Source organism: Dendroctonus ponderosae, unplaced genomic scaffold, assembly GCF_020466585.1.
Source record: "Dendroctonus ponderosae isolate FM_Combo_2020 unplaced genomic scaffold, Dpon_F_20191213v2 Dpon_F_20191213_1, whole genome shotgun sequence".
Lineage (NCBI taxonomy): Eukaryota > Metazoa > Arthropoda > Insecta > Coleoptera > Curculionidae > Dendroctonus > Dendroctonus ponderosae.
Window position 1 is genome coordinate 23997679 of NW_026017110.1, and position 18193 is coordinate 24015871.

The 18193-nt window shown below is 35.4% G+C and overlaps 1 protein-coding gene across 2 annotated transcripts in view; it reads right to left on the bottom strand.

Annotated features, from left to right (window-relative positions):
- Positions 1-18193, bottom strand: part of LOC109538144 (transcription factor AP-4) — a 79786-nt gene that overhangs the window by 46933 nt on the left and 14660 nt on the right. For both annotated transcript variants that reach the window (XM_048661744.1, XM_048661743.1), the window contains exon 2: positions 11887-12055. In XM_048661744.1, the coding sequence (XP_048517701.1) occupies positions 11887-12055 (169 nt within the window). The remainder of the gene's footprint in view (positions 1-11886; positions 12056-18193) is intronic.

Consider the following 18193-nt stretch of genomic DNA (forward strand, 5'->3'; position numbering starts at 1 on the left):
GGTCTCTTTGAAGCTTGAAATTTTCCGATAAAATTTAATTAGTGAGAGTAAATTGACTTCGAGGGCTGCCTACATCTGAGACATTTGGCTTCTATCTCTTTAGAGGTTATGAGGGTCTGACGAAATCAAAATTGAAGTGAAATTTTGAAACGTCCGAAAATACTTCGAGCTGGTTAATAGAAATTAAATAAATTCGTTCCAAATGCTCCAAAATCAATATTCATTGGGTGCTCTTTGCATCGAAATATCTTTATATTGAAAAACACGAGATTTATTGGCGGTAGATAAAAAACAAAACGGCTCACAATGTCACAACTTTATTGGTAGTTTTTGTGGTTTATTACAAACAACACTTGAGACGTGTCCCTTCCTGGAACCACACAAGAGTGATTTTCAAAGTTCGAGATTGTCTGGCACCTCTAAGGCAACGTGCGTGTTGCTAGCTTGGAAGTTCAAAATGCATGCAATAACAAGCTGATTATTGCGTTGCATCATTGCATAGCTGCACTCTAGGAAGTTCACTTGATTGCCTCCAGTGCAGGCAGGTGTGAAAGTCCTCGAGCGGAGAGCGACAATCCTATGAGAGCCTGTGCATGTAGTGGCATTTTTCGCAAGCCATTTTCCTACTAGTTTATTTATAGCTCTTTCTTCAACATTATTTTGCATAAATTCACGAACGCACTTTCATCAACGAGGACTGGTTTGTTGGCTGACTATCAACCGGCGCAGCCAAGTTTAACGCACGAGACCTTGTCGGTCTGGTGGTTTTGCAATGGCCGTTTATTGTTCTTCAGCCACTTGCTGTTGGTGCCTTTTAAACTTTAAAGCTGTGCCGAGAATGTCGTGATTCTTTCTGCACTGTTACCCGTAGAAGACTTTTTGCGATCACGCACATGAACTCAACACTTTAATTTCTCCCTATAGTCTTGTAAACGAAACAACCATTCGCTCCTCCCATTTGTGCTGGCAAAACAGATTCTTCACAGTGACAGGGGTCGGCATTTCCCCATTTCCATGTGTGTTCTTGGAAAATTAAATTTCACAACCGGTGCTCCTTTTTATTGATCCGCATTGTTTTGCCAACTGGTACATCGTTGTGAAAAAAACTGAAGATATTAGAACCAGAAAAAAATCCCTTACAACTTTGGGGAGCGGCGTAATACGTGACCGACATGTGTAGGGGGGGGGCGGGGGTAAAGGCTCGTCGATGGGGCCCAATCTGAGACAAACACAAGGGGGGCTGCAGCGCTGCCGTCGCTATGGGAACCGACGCGACCGGAACACCAGACTTCAGGGAGCCCGACAGGACAAGGATTTTCACTTGGACTTGTCCTAATTTCTCTAATATTGAGCAGGAAGCTTATCTTGCGGTTCTAAGTGGATTCGGAATTTCATCAAAGGTTGCCACCTCTTATTGGCCCAAGGTTGCCCTTGGAAGGACCTCTATATGGCCTAATATGTGACGGACTCGGAAAGCGATGTGAATCCAATGGACAGTATGGGGATGATATCGAAAGACGTAAATGATGTAAAGCTGATTGAGTAGGAGGAAACATTACATTTAAAATACTAATAAAACTAATAAAACATTTGATGCGAATTTTCCAGTATTTGAAGTAGAAGAAATTTAATTTGTCAGTCCTATTACTGGGTGTCTGTAAAGTCTTTGTCCAAAAGTCTACCATAGATTCCTCGGGCAAAAATAAATGAAGCGATTGGAAGCAAAACCGCCCAAGTGCAATATTTTGCTAAACTAACGTAAGTTCGTAACTCATGTTCTCCATATTTGCTTCTATTTGGTAGTGTGGCCTCTCTTGGTGATCAAAAAGACGTTTTGAGCCCAAAAACGCCTGATTGGCCCTTGGGCTGATTTGCTACTGAATGTATTTTCGTTAGAATATTACAACATTTTATCACAGAGATGAAGTGATTAATTATATTATTATTTTGAACCATTAAGCCTTCTGGAGCTGGAATACATAGTGGAATTTTAAGACAACGATAAGTTACTTATTTAGGCTCAGAAACAGATCCATATGCTACGGACGAGGAATAGTAACGAGAGGCTAATTATCATAAATAAAATAAAAATCCAAAAATAACAATGAATTTCCTACAGATAGCAACATTACAAATATTTTTTTTATTTCGTAATCTTACTTTCCAAGTCTTTTTTGGTTTCTTTTGTATTTATTCCAAAACTGTCCACATATGTGGGAGGATTTTTTTATGTGGCAGGACATTTTACACACAAACTGTTTAACAGAACAATATTTACTTACTACTGTGTAGAAATTTAGTTTCCAACTCAAATACTGCCCAATTTTACATAATTAATGAAATAAATCGATTTTTATATCTATTTGAATCCCATCCTTCGTGAGCGAGTTGAGGTAAAACAAAGAAAAACTATAAAACTTTCGGCATTTAAAAAACCATCAAGTAATGAAAGTAACCAGCTTTCCTGATACAAAACCCAACCTGGACATTCGCCCCCTAAATGTTCCACAAGACAGATAAATAATAATTTCCACTAATTTCATTAGTCCATTGCCCTTTATCCTTGAGACACTCCCCATTTGACCATAATAATAAATAATTCCACGTACAAACTCCTGCGACCCAGTTGTTCTTTTATTTTTTTATTTTCATCGAAACAATTAGTCCAGCACGCTATCGTAAAAAGAAATAACAAAAAAACCATCGTGGGCGAATTCGATTGGTCAGAGTTTCGCAGTTGACTAAGTGCTGGCCAAAAAAAACGGGCGCAGACCGAAAAGATTGGGGAATTATTTTGGATGGTCGAGAAAATGATGGACGCCAAAACACCTGCCGCAAAATATATTTTATTCATACACTACTTCCTTGAGTATGTCGCGACGCAGTTGTTACTAGTAGGGGGTTGTTAGCCCGATGAAAAAATGGTTTAATTAATTAATAACTAATTATTATTATTCTATTTCCAAAAGCTGAATTCAAATTCAACTAGCAAGTACCTATATGTATGAATTAAGTACTTTATGGTTGATTAACATTGAGATTGTGTTAACACAGTTAGCAAAAATGAAAAATCAAAATAGAGTTAGGAAAGTTGTGCACTACTGTAGAATATACATTGATGAGTAGGCATATACAAAAACTATCAATTTTCTTTAGACGAAAAAGATTTTAGATAAATTCATTAGATAAAAAATGTGTATCAAACAGGCAAAATATCCTACCCCAGATTTACACTTTCGTGAAACAGTCAACCTTAGAAGCCTTTTTTATGCCATTAAATTAGTGATTGGAGTAAATTCTCCAAAAATCGACATTTTCCTTTGTGCGTTCTCTTTAGCTGCCCAGAGAATCGATTATAATCAAACTAAAAATTCAACTTGCGTCATGTAAGCAATAATCCTCATAATTATTCCTTAATCGCGTATGCGGAAAGAAAATAATTCTTACGCGAATTATTATTAAAATCATCAAATCAAAACAATATCTTATTGATCCTTGTATCTTCAGGGGCGGTTTGTTCTAAACCAAAGAAAAAAAAAGCAACATGAGTTGCGGGTAGTCAAAATTTGTGAAATTTGTCATTCTTCAATCTTCTTTGATACCCTTTTGCTACTTCCTGTCAAAATGTGTGTAGAAATAAAAATCACGCGCAATTAGAAGCTTTGAATGCACCGGAAACTTTCAATTACCAAACCGAACAATTTCAACAACAAATGTCCTGTGCAATGCTGAGGAAAATCAGTCCAAATTTATATTTTTGCTAGGAACATTCATCAGCCGTATACTAAGATCCTGTTCTCCAAAACATGGCAAAATCAACTGCGCGTTTTAAAATAATGAATATTGTCAATCAGTGCTGCCATTGTTCCAACTATATTTCTACCTGATACGGAAACATTTTTAATTGCCTGAACCGATACCCAATTTGCGGAATTCAAAGAACCAATTGCAAAACCCGCTCTCTTTCTTCCTCACCGCTCTGATCAGGTTTTTAAGCCGGCATCCGACTGGGTTGCCTTGCAAATTTTAAAACAAAAAAATTAGCAACATTTCAAACTAACAAGAACAAACTAGGCAACCGATTCGTCCTCGAGACGAAACCGAAACGTTTTGTCTGTCTAGAGTGTCGGATTTCTGTGAAGGCAAAGGCCATGTTTTGCGAGAGGATTCCATCGCATACACCCAAACAACACAACAGATTTTTACACATTTTGCATAAATTATGATCTATTGCAGCAGATTCCGCCCTTCAGCTTCAGTTCACCTTTCTACATATGCTTCTGAAACATTCACGGCATATAAAGTGACCACCTCTACCTGACGTCTCACTTTCACTAGTCTTCCAAGACAAGTTCCACAACTTAGCAACTACAGGCTCGAAAAATCTACCCCTTTACTCATATATTTCGTATAGAAACGGCGTTTAAAAATGTATCTCAGTGTAACGCAAAATCCTTACGCGTATTACGCATTACAGCAAGAAGGCTACCAGCCAGACCGTTAGTGAAGAAAAAAAAAGCACATTGAACAACTTACTCAAGGTTGGCGTGTTGACTAAATTGGCGAACTCACCGTATCAATGAAAAGTACAGAAAGAATCCGCACTTGTAATTGTGTTAGTCACGGGCGATGGGTGGATGCCCAATTAGAGGTAATCCACGCATATTAAACGTGTAAATAAATAAATTAATAAATATTCATCAACCGCCGCTTGTTCTTATGGAAAACATACAACTCAACATTCAGAGTAGTCTGAGAGACACAGGAAAATATTCACAATTTTGAAATTCTACAGTATGAGTAAATAATCTGATTGAGCAGCTCGTGGTAGCATCGTCGCATAAAATCAAACGCAATTTAAATTCTTATAAGAAACCGTCCTTGATAGTTCCTTAAACTCGGGCCGCTCAAATACAGGTATTACATTAAAGGGCAAAAAAAACGATTTATCTACGACGCAATTTCTCGGTTCAATTATTCACCAGCTACCGGTGTTGTGAAAATGGAATCAGCTTTTGCTGCCACGCGATCGAGCGTGAGCTCCATCAGCTGTTGTTCATTTCCAAATCTCCTTCATCAAGAGTTATATTTAGGGGGGCGGCAGTCCTGTACATATTGGAAGCGAAATTAATAAAATCGAAAGTACCCAGTCAGTAATTCCAGAAAGGTCAATGACGGTTTAGAGGGTAAAAGAAATCACAGAGAAAGTACAAGTTTAAAGCCATTAGAGAAAGAAGGCGAAAAATTAAGGGTTTATGCAAATTTGAGTGGCAGGTTCTGCGTTGTTCTTCCCTGGGGTGAAACGAATTGAAGAGTTTGCCCCTGAAGAGTCCATTTTGAGAAATGTCGAAATCCGAAAAAAATTACAACTGTTAACATTAATTTATAATAGATCTTCAAATATATAGTTTTTTATTAATTAACACTGTCCATTTTCCATAACAGTTTATTATGAAGACATCTATTGACATGCACGTTTTTGCTTACCTTTATTTTCGTAACATGATTCAAATTAAATTAGTTTTCGGGTGGTTTATTAAAAAAAAAGTTTTTGTTAACTTCTCAGTAAATTATTTTTTACCATACTTGTAACACTGATTTAGAATTAATTTAAGATTAGAACCTGTATGACACCAAACTTATAAAAAGTTTACTGACGTAACTAAGAATAGATCGTTTTGAATCGATCGAATGAAATCGTTGTCTATACAGGGTGTTCGGACAAAAGGTCTAATCGGATTTGCCTAAACTGCTTATCAACCGAGCTAAATATCCCCCAAAGTTGGAGCCTAAAGTTTTTAAATTAAATATCTCAGAAACTGTCCCGACACATAATAATGAACTTCTCTACATCTACTAACGGCTTTTCGTTCAATAATTTTGGGTGAAAATCATGTTATTGATAAGAAAGAAGGATGTAATTTACATTTATTGATCAATTGTTAAAAAAAAGTGCAACCCATCATAATTTTAGGTAATTTTGTGTTAACAAATTTTAGAAACTCTACCACCTTGACAAACCAGTTCAAACTTGACAAAATTCATATTGGTTAATGATTGAGATGAAAATGCCTACAATTGCCCAAAAAATTATCAAAATCGATTTTCAACCAAAAAAATGTAACATTCAAACCAAGTGATATTTATTGTGTTCCGGAGGATAAATTGTCAATCACTCAGTTAACAAAGAAAATTTTATATTAAGTTGCGTCCCCAAGAAACTGTTAGCCAGATCTAATTTCTGATCAATTGAAGAACAAGAAATATTTTTGGGGTTCATGAGGAAGAAAAATTAAAAAAAAATTTTCCAACTTTCCAAAACCATTAGCAAATCGTCCAAGAAAATCACCACCAAATAATAAGTCGTGCGAGTTTTGAGAAATAAGTGGAATCCGTCGTCAATCCGTGCCTTTCCGCATGCCAACTTAATTAGTGAAATTCAACGCGAATTCATAACAGAACAATGCAGATTTCCCGTGGCAAACGAGTCCGAAAAATTGCTTCGAACATACACAGCGACAGTTAAACAAGATTTTTTCAACCCCAAAAATTCAGTCCTTGTGAGAAAAAAAATGTTACAAAAACCATCCAACCTGCTCATGAGACAACCGGGCTTTACGGCCTGTAATTGTTGGGTGTTTCCACAATGTAAACTTTAATAGAATCGTGGGTAACCGCGGAAGTATATTTTCAAAAAATTATTGAAAATTTAAAAAATTCAGGGAAAAAGTAAAACCAATCAACCAAATCAGGCACTGCCAGTCTCGTTTTCTAGACATTTTTTCTGACTAGAAGATTTCGCAGATCACATCCAATCCTCCCAATTTTGATCCATTAGAAAAAGGTGAAGCCTTGGATAAGTGACGTAACGCTGCTCCTGAACTAGGTCATGGCAGAGACAATTAGCGGCCAGACTATCCGACAAGTCAGTCAGCAGGAATTTAACTTGCTTTGTTAACTTCAGACCGTGGGTCGTTTTATAAATAAAGTGCCATGGAAAAAATAGCCCGAAATATATACTGACCTATTTCCGAGCTTCACGCAAAAAAATCGACAACTTGCCGTCTCTCAACGTTACCTCTGCCTCTGCCTAATTACTACTGTTTCAACTAGAAATTAAAATCAGGATGAAAATAGGGGGATACTTATTCCTCTCTAAACTCACCCCAAACGCAGTCAGATAAAGCAAAAATTCCTCTGTAGTGAAAAGTGCAACAATAATTTACAAACTTATAGTGATTTTTCTTACTGCATCCGTTAAGCGCAGCGAGTATAGCAAATTTCATTGATCTAGATTCCAAACAATATTCAAAGTCGCCAAAGAGTAAACGGACACAAAAAAAACATTGCTTTACCGAACGAAATACATTTTTTTTTAAACAACTCTATTGAACCTGTTTGCGCCCTATTCCAAGCAGGAATGTATTCCGAACAACTCGCAGTTACAAACTGATATAACTGTATATAACTGACGTATTTACATCGGTGCCATTGATAAGGCACGTTTATGAATGGCATAGTCGGGCACTATCGTGATTCAATGTGGTTTTCTTTGTGTATTGTAGTCGGCCGACATTTATACCAAAAATAAACTATTGTACACAAACCCGATCAACTCTGTTATCAGCGTCATGACATAATGTTTGTGCAGATTTCATGGTCTGCCAGTGTGGGAACATAACATGGTACTAATGAAACTGCTCCTAATGAAAAAGCTCAAAGTGGTTAAAAAATGACACTAAACATTGAACAAAAAATCCTAAACACACACATTTTCCTTTGCAATAAACGCCGAAAATATTTAACCAAATAAATAACCGTTAAAATATTGATATTGATGTCCCAATAAAGTGTTATTTAAAGCTTTGATTGAATTCGGATGACTAGTTAAACAAAAATCCAAACAAACATTGAAGCTATAAAAATTTTATTCATTAGACAACTATTACTCACTGAAGCGGTTAATGGATAGCTAAACTCTTATGAGGTTAATGCCCTATTTTACCTCCGCCTTTCTATCATTCTACTGTATAAAAATAAATGAATTTTAATCAGTTACTACAAGTTGGTATCATCGCAACTACAAAACCCATTCAGAAATAAATCAGTAAAAATGTTCTAAAGACGTAAACAGTGACAAATTACACTAAGGCAATGTTTCATAAAAGTGGACTTATTGCAATTTTAATTACAATTGTTCTCACAAGCCATTTGGATAACGTCGATCAACCAGGCCCATATATCAAGTATTAACGGCATTTTCCAAAGGTATTATCAATATCTAGAACGCACGCCAAACGTAAATATAGATAATGGCTCAAATTACTTGGGTAAACGACTCGCTCTAATATACAGTGCAAAGAAGACTGAGGTTATTTACATTCGGTGCGTAGGTAAAACGATGCCAAAACCAACATTCTAAATCAAGTTGGCGATTTAAATGGCAATGGCGTCTAGACTAAACAAAGGCTGTTGGCTCGAGCCTACACTAGATACAGCCTTAGGATCTTCGTAAACTGGCCAACCGAAACCGTATGTTGCGATATTGAATACTTGATGGAATGGCGGCTATTTTTAGCATTGGAAAACATATGGCTCATTTTGCCAAAAAAAAACTTTGACTTGCACGTTTTACTCTTGAACAGCGGCGCACCACCGTCCATAGAATAGAATTTCGTTCGTCTCCTAACTAGCACAGAAAATCACAAATACCTAAAATAATCTGAGAATCGGTCAGAGACAGCTAAACATCCATTTTTCATATCAACTGGTTTTTCGCTGCGCTATTAAGAACGCAGGAGATTTTTGCGCAAGAATTAAATCAGAGTAATCGAGAGTTATAAGATGTTGTCAACTGAATCCTAATAACAAGTGTATTAAAATATGTTTCGAAAAACGGATGCAGCAGTTATTACAAAATATAATTGGCTGTTAAAACCATGGCTTTTCTTGTTCCCAATTCGATCCCCCAATAACAATCCCGTTCGAAGGACCATTCTACGGAATAATTCAATTTTTGATCGGGTAAATAAAATCTGATAAATTGACCTATCACTCCTAAAAAATATCCTCGGATTCTTTCTTACAGCTGTTTGAAACATTAAACTATGTAAAAAATATTTGATTTTTTCGATTATGAGGCAGTTGGATTTCTTTGATTTTATTAGAAGTATTGCAAATTGAAATCCTTTAGAACCGCACAATCGAAAATACAGAAAAAAAGTAAACAGGAAAATAAAAACAAGTCAAATTCATGTCAAGTGGACTGCAGACATTAAGCAAGATTCCCGACAGTTAGATTAGATTAAAACCAGATTAGGCTAAATCTTACGCATATATTTCGGAAATGGTACTGTAATAAATACGCGACTTAGAAAAAATATGGTGGCTTCTCTTAGCCTATACAGAGTTTCAGTTTTTTAAGACTACAGAAAAATTCTATTTATTTACTTATTTTGTAGGCACATTTGCATCAAACTTTGTAAGTGTATTTTTATTGATACCAGACTGGGAGAATTTGAACCAAAAAAACTACGAAGTTCCTCGAAGAAATACAATTAAATTAAAAAAAAAAACACCGACTAAGCCCTAATTTAATTGAAAACATTAAAGCGAACAAACAAATATCGATCAACTGCAAGCAAAAGTAAAAGTAGACATGATGCAAATATCCATCAGGTGAGACTATTTTTTTATTGAAGCGATCATCACAAAAATAACCGTCCAAACTATGTAGGCTGGAACATTTTACTGCGATCATATGGTTGGAGAAAATGAAGGGGGACCCGGTGAACGCTCGAATTCGTCGAGCATCAGCTGATGCCGATGAGAACGCAGGTTGAAACTATTTAAAAATGTTACGCAATCGAAAAAACCGACCGGCTGATTATGGGATGCACAAACAAACAGACATCAGTTGTTACACCAGTAGTCATCGTATTTGCTTAGATGATTGTAGCAGGTTTGCTAATCAGTATTATAGAGGCCCACTGAACGGGGCGAAAACAGTAAAAACCTTTGATGAGAACTAAGGCAATTTTTGAAAAATTACTTCTTTAGGTGCAGATCCATTGTTATTGCCAATCAATGAAAAATTCAAATTAATAATGGGCAACTGTTCAAAAACCCATAACCAGCACCCAGACGCCTCTCTAGAGAACATACGGCTTCTAAATCAAGCAACGTGTTCTATTATCGGCTTTCGAGTGTTCAAGAGCATTAATTAAAAACATATGAAATAATAATGTAAAATTCAACAGCAACAAATAGAAGAACAGTTGCTTCCTATAAACATTGAAGAATTTAATGGCATCCCCGCTTCAGTGAAGGATGGGGGTTCTTCTAACGCTCGTTTTTTCATTGTTATTGACTGTCATTTTCCCATAAACACCTTTTTATTATGATGGATTTCACTCGGAAATTGTCAAGGCAGCTACGTGTTATAAAAACGTCGCTTTCTGGTAATAGCACCAGAAAGAAGCTGTAATTGCTTTTCGATCATAAAGAGAATGTGATGATTGTGTGCGAGTGTTTATAAAACGCCGATCATGCTGACAGTCAATCGTATGAAAAAATATATACAAAACAGCAGAGTGGCAATATTTAACCAAAACATATAAAAAAAATTGATTGCAAAAACTTAACAAAGGGAAAACAGAGTCGCAAAAAAATCTAATTAAACAAAATAAAACGAGACATTCGACTTCGAGTAGTTTATTCGAATGAAAACTTTGGAGCCCTCTTATTTACCCAAAATAAGCAGCCATTGGTACACAACGAAGGAACTGAATGAACATCAATATTTGCGAGTGCCCAATACGCGTACGGTGCAATTCTCACTTGCAAAAAACGCAAATATTTATTTTCATTCGTCCCATGCAAAATAAACGCATCTCGCAGCATCATAAAGGATGCGTCTGTATATGCATATATTCCCACAAAAGTTTTAATTGCAGACTTTAGTTAGTTAGTAAGCGCATTTCATTGTTGAGAAAATGAAGAGAAATGCACTTCACTCTTACAAACACACTTTCAGTTTGCTAGTTACAATGAGCGCTAAGTCAATAAACAATTGCGATTTTTGTCGCTGAAACCGGATAATAAACACGTTTAGTGGACGTAACTTTGGATAATAAATTTCTACTTAAGCCAGCTTGCACCTTCTCTACTTTACAGCACCATAAATGCTTAATTTGCATGTGTGGCTAAAATTGCAGTGTCGCTAAAACCAGACAATTTCAATAGCTTACTTACAATAAATTATTGCTTCCTCAGGCGAGTATAAAATTTAACGCTCCTGAATAGTGAAATAACGATTGTCATTCATAGTAGAATCCAAAAAAAAAAACGAAATTAAAACAAATGCAAAGAACTGAATATGCGAAAGTTAGTTGGGATTAATAGAATTCCGAGTCGGTTGGCATCTCACGCTCAGCCGGATATTTAACGAAAAATTCCATGAGAATCGTGATTAGTGCACCAGACGGAGGCCTTGCCCTCGTTCGCAGGAATATGTGTGTAGGCATTTTATAACAAATCGAATAATAATTATTATCGCCGTTTGGAAGGTGATATTTATTTGCTGCAGCTGTTGCTGGTTTATGTGCGCTAATTTCAAAAACACCTTCGTCCCAATTCTCAACTATGGACTTGCAGCACAACAGTGGCGACTCGTGTTTAGGAGGTAACAAGTGGTGCAAGCCGCAAACAAAGACGTAATCAAAAGGACTAATCAACCTTCGCATCAACTGCTCTAGGATGTTAAAGTCCAGTTTACCATCTTTGGATAACTTTATCTGACCGATAGGGCGCCTTTGCGATATCAATAATTTTGAAAGTAATTACATGAGATGAAGATTTTGCCCCTAAATGAAAGAAATTACTAACCTTGCTGAGTTTCTCGCCTTCGTGATGCGGTAACAGACTGCGCAATGACTGAAATCCGTTGTTGATCGACTGCATGCGCCGGCGTTCGTTACTATTCGCGATTTCACGACGCATACGTTTCTCCTGATCCATGGTCACCGTTGGGGGTTCACCACCCTTGTTGATACGACTGAAAAAGGATTACTATATTATTATCTGAATTTGCAAAAAAAAATTTTTTCAATTTTTATTTCATCAAATTAAACAGCATAATAAAAGACCGATAATTATTGCGTCACGGCCAAAAAGCTTGGGACAGGCTAAATATAGCAACGTTTTGGACAGCAATGAAATTATTTTTGTTTCAAAATTTTGAAAACGTTTTACATGAAAAAACATTCATGAGTTATGGGCCACCTCGTACAACAATAATGCTGACCAACCTCTAGTCCACGTGTGTGCCGATTCAACACTAATAAATTATATAAACCATTGACCAACCATTTTGTATCCCAGTCAGAGTTTAAATTCAGAATTAATCAAGTATTGTCTAGAACGTTGTATTAATAAAAATACAGTTTTTTTTGAACTTTTAAGAATTATTATTCTTAAGTCATGTCGTCATAGGCGATTAGAAATATGAACAAATTGCATTGATAACAAGTGAAGGAGTCGTAACCGGAGTACACGCTTTATTTTTAATATAGACATATAAAAAAATAAACACTTTTAGAAACGCACAATACAAATTTACGTAAAATCGATCTGGAATGTTTTACACAATTTAAAAACGAATTCAAGCTATTGAACCATGCATATTGAACAGTTTCCTACGTCCAAAGCAATTCATTCGGCCCCAAAAACACGCAAGTAAAATCTTTAATTTTTACCGATTTTTCGTAAGAGAAGGTGTAGATCTTAAAAAAATTCACAAAATGCTGTAAATTCTACATCATTTTCCTCTCAAAGAAGTGAGGAATCCGATGAACTCATGGAACACACTGGAAGCTTCAGGCTCCGATATCATCGACATTTTCAACTGATTTTAGACAATTTTTGGACTGTCGCGATCTTTAATTTACAGTATTTTCTTTATTGCAGTCCGAAACACTGTAAATATGCATAATACGCAGTTTCTTACGTCGAAAGCACTTTATTGGGCCAAAAAACCATGTAAGAATTTTTTTTATTTTCAGCGAAATTTTCCTAAGGGTAAATTAAAAAAAAAGTTCTTACAAAATACTTCGAAATCCACGTCATTTTCATCTCAAGGAAGCGACAAATTCAACGGCGCATAAAAAACTCATTGGAAGCTTGAAATCCCATATGATCGACATTTACGACTCACTTTAGCAATTTTTGAACATTCGCGATCTTTAACTGACAGTATTTTCCTTATTGCAGTCTCAAACACTATAAATATGCATACATATTGCAAAGTATCCCACGTTGAAAGTGATCCATTAGGCCCATAAAACATGCAAGTAAAATTTTGAATTTCCACCGAAATTTTCCAAGGGTGGGTGTCGATTTAAAAAATACCCAAATAAAAATTTCCCCAAAACGCTTTAAATTCCACATCATTTCCACCTCAAAGTTGCAGGAAAATTCAGAATTCAAGGAAAAACCCACTGAAAGCTTCAGATCCAAAATATGTATAGGTATTTTCGACTGATTTTTGGCAATTTGCGATCTTTATCTGACAATACTTTCCATATCTTAGTCCCAAACACTGCAACTATGCATTCTTACGCCGAAAGCAATCCATTGAGCCCGAAAGACACAAAACATGTAATTTTTGAGTTTTCAAGTAAACTTTTTGCCATTTCTCCATTGACTAACGACTTCCCTGTAAAATGTACATATTACATAATCACGTTTGACTCAGTCTTTTGCCAGGCAAACTCTCATCCTCTTCATGTGGATTCACATCACAGTCAGGGGACTTTTTCTAAGCATGAAATTATAATATCAAAAGAGAGAGTCTTTGATGTTTTTTGTGCATCTCGGCTCTGTTAATGTTGCAATCGCCCTCTCAGTGTTTTGTGGCTTCGCATTTTCAAGGATTTATTCCGATGATGAATTTAATATCCTGAAGCACTTTTCATTAAAAGGAATCTGCTTTTAAACGAAACAGATCAATGCCTATCCATGAATTTCCAATAAAACAGGAAAATTAATGTCCATTTTCCAAAAAAATTAACATCGATCGTGGCAAGTAGCAATTTTCCCAGGGTTTCCAGCGAACATAAGAAGTGAAACTTTCAAAGCCAAAAAAGGCTTTTTCTGGCAACTCCCAGACAAGCTAAACCAGAAGGAATCGCGGACAAATCGTCCATAGAAATTACTTGTGCTTTCTTTGCTAATTAACGAACACTTTGCTATTTGAAAGTGTGGAGAGCAATCAACTAAAGTGTAAGGCAGGTCAGTGTTGCGCGATACTCCACGCTGGCCAGGCCTAACAAATTATTATCAGACGAACGCAACATGGCGACCTCGTGCTGCACGTACCACGAATTTAAAACAAAAAGGAAGGTTCCTTATGAATACCGTTGCTTGATTAAACGCTTAAGGATTCGCCTTGATCGGTACCGAGAAGCTACAACTCTTTCAAGTCCAACTACAGCCCCATGCAGAAAACTGCATCTGAACCAATAAAGAAACGTTTCAGTCTCGATGCCCTACCATGACCTCAGTCTATGGCTAGATGCAACCTGATTTGGCACTAAGATAGCCATAAAAGATATCATTCAGCCCTGTTATCCCTGTGTCGATCCACCCCTGGTGGTTAAGTTCAACCAGTTGCAATCGGAAAGGAAGGGAATTTCGGGCACTCGCCGAGCTTTTGGCTGAGGTCAAGGGCCATTACTGGCTTTTAACACGCTCCATCAACCCAAAAAGCACCCATTTGGCATTCAAACGAGCTGTTTTGACTATAGCTTAGAACTTCTTCCTCGGACAAGTTTAGATATCGAATTAGACATGTTAGGATTGAAAAGACTACGCTTTGTGCTACAATGTTTGCTTCTTGTGGAACGTGTTCAGTTGGTTTAACTGATTAGAACAATGCAGGTAGCACTTGAGTCGCTGTTTTACCAAAACAAAAGCTACTTCCGAGATCTTTAGGGACAATTTTCGATCAAGATCCATGGAAATAGCCTTTCGCGACCATAATTTCAACTTTTCCTTCTCTGCTTCTTCATTATCTGTGCCAGTGGCAATATTCACTGATGAGCCGATTCTTCCACTGCGATTTCAATTTCTTCTGTCAATGATCCATGTGTCTCTACAGTCGATCACAACTTTAACGCAATAAGTTCTTATAAAACCGCGTCCTTTCACCATTCAGGCTCAGGAATCATTACGAAAATTAATTTTTCAAATTTGAAAGATATTACATGATCAACTCGTAATTCCTCATTTGCGTCTTTATTTCATCTTATTCATTATTTAAATTCATTTTTACACCGCCTTTGAGCAACAATTTAATACTGCCGTCTACACCCTTTTAAGTACTCTGGTTGAACAGTTAATAAAACGAATTTGTTTTTAGAGTAGAAACACGTTTTTAGGGTAATTCAAGGAAAACTACCTTAAAGTTTGATCTTTCGCAAATTATTGTGATTTTTAATACAAAATCGATATCTATCGAAACAAAAACTTTGTATTGTTAAATCGCGCTACACTCGGCCGTTTTTTTTTAAACTGGATTCCTAGCGTTTCTTAATTTCAGTTTTCATACATTCTTTTATATATATTTGTAACTTCATCGAAACCTCAGCAAGGGTCCATTTTTCTACGAAATTGCCGGAATGTTTTCTAAAATTTCAAAAATTTGTCAAACTTGAATCCCGGAATGGAAAAATCGTTACTTTCGTATTCAATTAAAAACCTGTATCAACTAACTATAAGGACATTCTTCGTTTTTTCGCCAGGTTTTGTCATATTATGTTAATAATTGTCGTCGATAATCGTCTTATAAACTTCCGTTGTAGCGTTAATTCAATACTAATTTATTCCCGATTTTTTGTTTGTTAGTTTTTTTGTTTTATCTTTGCCTTTTATGCCTTCGCTTCTTAAATTTTTCTTTTATTTACGATTGACCCCGTGTTTTAATCAGGTTTCAAAAATTTGTTTGAAAAATCGCGGACTGTTACTTAAAAAACTGACTAAACGTAAGCAAGCGGATAAGACACACAATGGACAACCTACAAAAGCTACAATTTTTGCGCATCTTAAAAATCATCAATTTATAATTTAATCCAAAGTTACATGAATGAAATATGGCAAATTTGTAGAATTTAAAGTACTAAAACCAACGTTGCTATAATTTAAAAAATTTGCTTGGATTTACTTGACTCAACGTAAATGAAAACAAAATTATAATTAATAATAATAACAACAGTGCGACACAAAAGTTGGCAATAAATCAAACAGTGAATTTCTCAGTAATAAATAATCGTTTTCTGCTTATGACGTTTTGATTTACGAAATTTCCGACTATCAGGTGGTAAAAAACATCAATTTCGTTGAAAGGTTAGAAGACACACCAAAAATGCTTAAAATCTTCATCTATGAGCCAATTTAACTCACTAATAAATTAACAATTTAAAAAAATACTCAATATGTAACTTAAAAAGAAAAATTCTGGAGCAAAAATTTCCAATATTTTTGTTTTCAGTTTAGTTCCCTTTATCAACCTTTACGTTACACTCTCTGTTCCAAAAAAAATCTGCGACTCTTATTCGCCATCCATTTGATTGGACATGGAAACATGTTATTAAGATATTTTTCCACACCATAATAAGGTACGTAATTTTACTTAAATTCTGTATTTAGAATTGCAGGAAGCAATCAAATAAAGTGCTCTTGACATCGTTTTGCAGAACCATGATCAGTTTGTAATGTAATTGAATTTTAATGTTTGCTTAATGGCTATGGCTGATAATAGAAACAGAAAAGTGCACACTAATTGTTGCATATCGTTGGTCCGAATGCGGCAGCCAGTGGTTTTATCAAATATTAAGTTAGGTCAGTAGCTTGAGCGGTTTTGCAAGTTTGAGATAAAATATATAAATGTATGTCTGTCTCCAATGAGGTTTTTATTGTATTTCTTAATATAAAATAATGGCATATTCCTGTCCTTAGATAAGAAAGTACTTTCTTGAGAAATCAAAATTAATTCCTGGGTTTCAGTCATTTATTGTCTCTATTTATCAATTAAAATACGTTTCGGTGTACTTTTCCACCATCAGTTTTTCTAAAATAACAGATAGTTAAAAAAAAATTTCATTAATTTAAAAAACAATCACAGTTCGTCAACAGCCTCATCATATCACACACTAAAATACATCACAATTGCAACACTTTAAAACATTCTAAAATTAATTAGGCCTAACAGGTGATTAGTCAGGACAATCAAATTTGGGAAGAGACTAGAAGATTAAGTATTAATTTTAACTAGAGTATTAATTTTGTCCATTTTGGACACCAGCGAAATACTGTTTATATTGATTTCTTTTATTTTTCTTTGCATTCTGAGAATATTATTTTTGGTTTGTAAAATTCTTCAATATACTGGGTGTTAGTTAATATTCTATGTATATTTCATTTAATTAATGTATGATATACTAAGATTGTCGGTATCCGATCTGAAATTCATAGCATTGCTATGTTTTTTAATCTGTATCATTTCAGGGACTCTTCTCTTATTATAATTACCCTCGTTAATCAGTATTTTTATGTTATCAAAATCAAAATTATGCAACTTCTGTTGTGCATGCTGTGCTACTGCTGTACCATTTTAGTTATTTTTTCTTAGGCTATACTAATGTTCGTATATTCTTTTCTAGATATTGCCCTGTTTGACCTATGTATGTGTTATCACAATTCAAACAGTCTATTTTGTAAATTACATTGGGCGTGTCTAACTTGTCAATCCTAGGTTTAAATTTTGTGAAACATTCATTTGCTAAGGTGTTTTTAGTTTTTTTCTGCTATGTTGATATTATGTGGTTTGGATACATTTTTTATTTTTGTGTTAATTTCCGGAATATATGGTAATGATATATACTTGATATCCTTCTCTTCTTTTATTGATGTTTTTCCATTTAGTTGAATTGTATATTTTATTTATCCTTTGCTTTATGCTTGGCTCAAAACATGACCTTGGATAGTTGTTTATTAATAATATGTTTTTTATTTTTTCAAGATTTTTTGTTCTATACTATCTATGTGACAATTTAATGGCTCTATCTGTAAGTGCCGTTATTACACTTCTTTTATATTTTATTGGAGCGTACGATTGATAATTCAGGTACCTACCAGA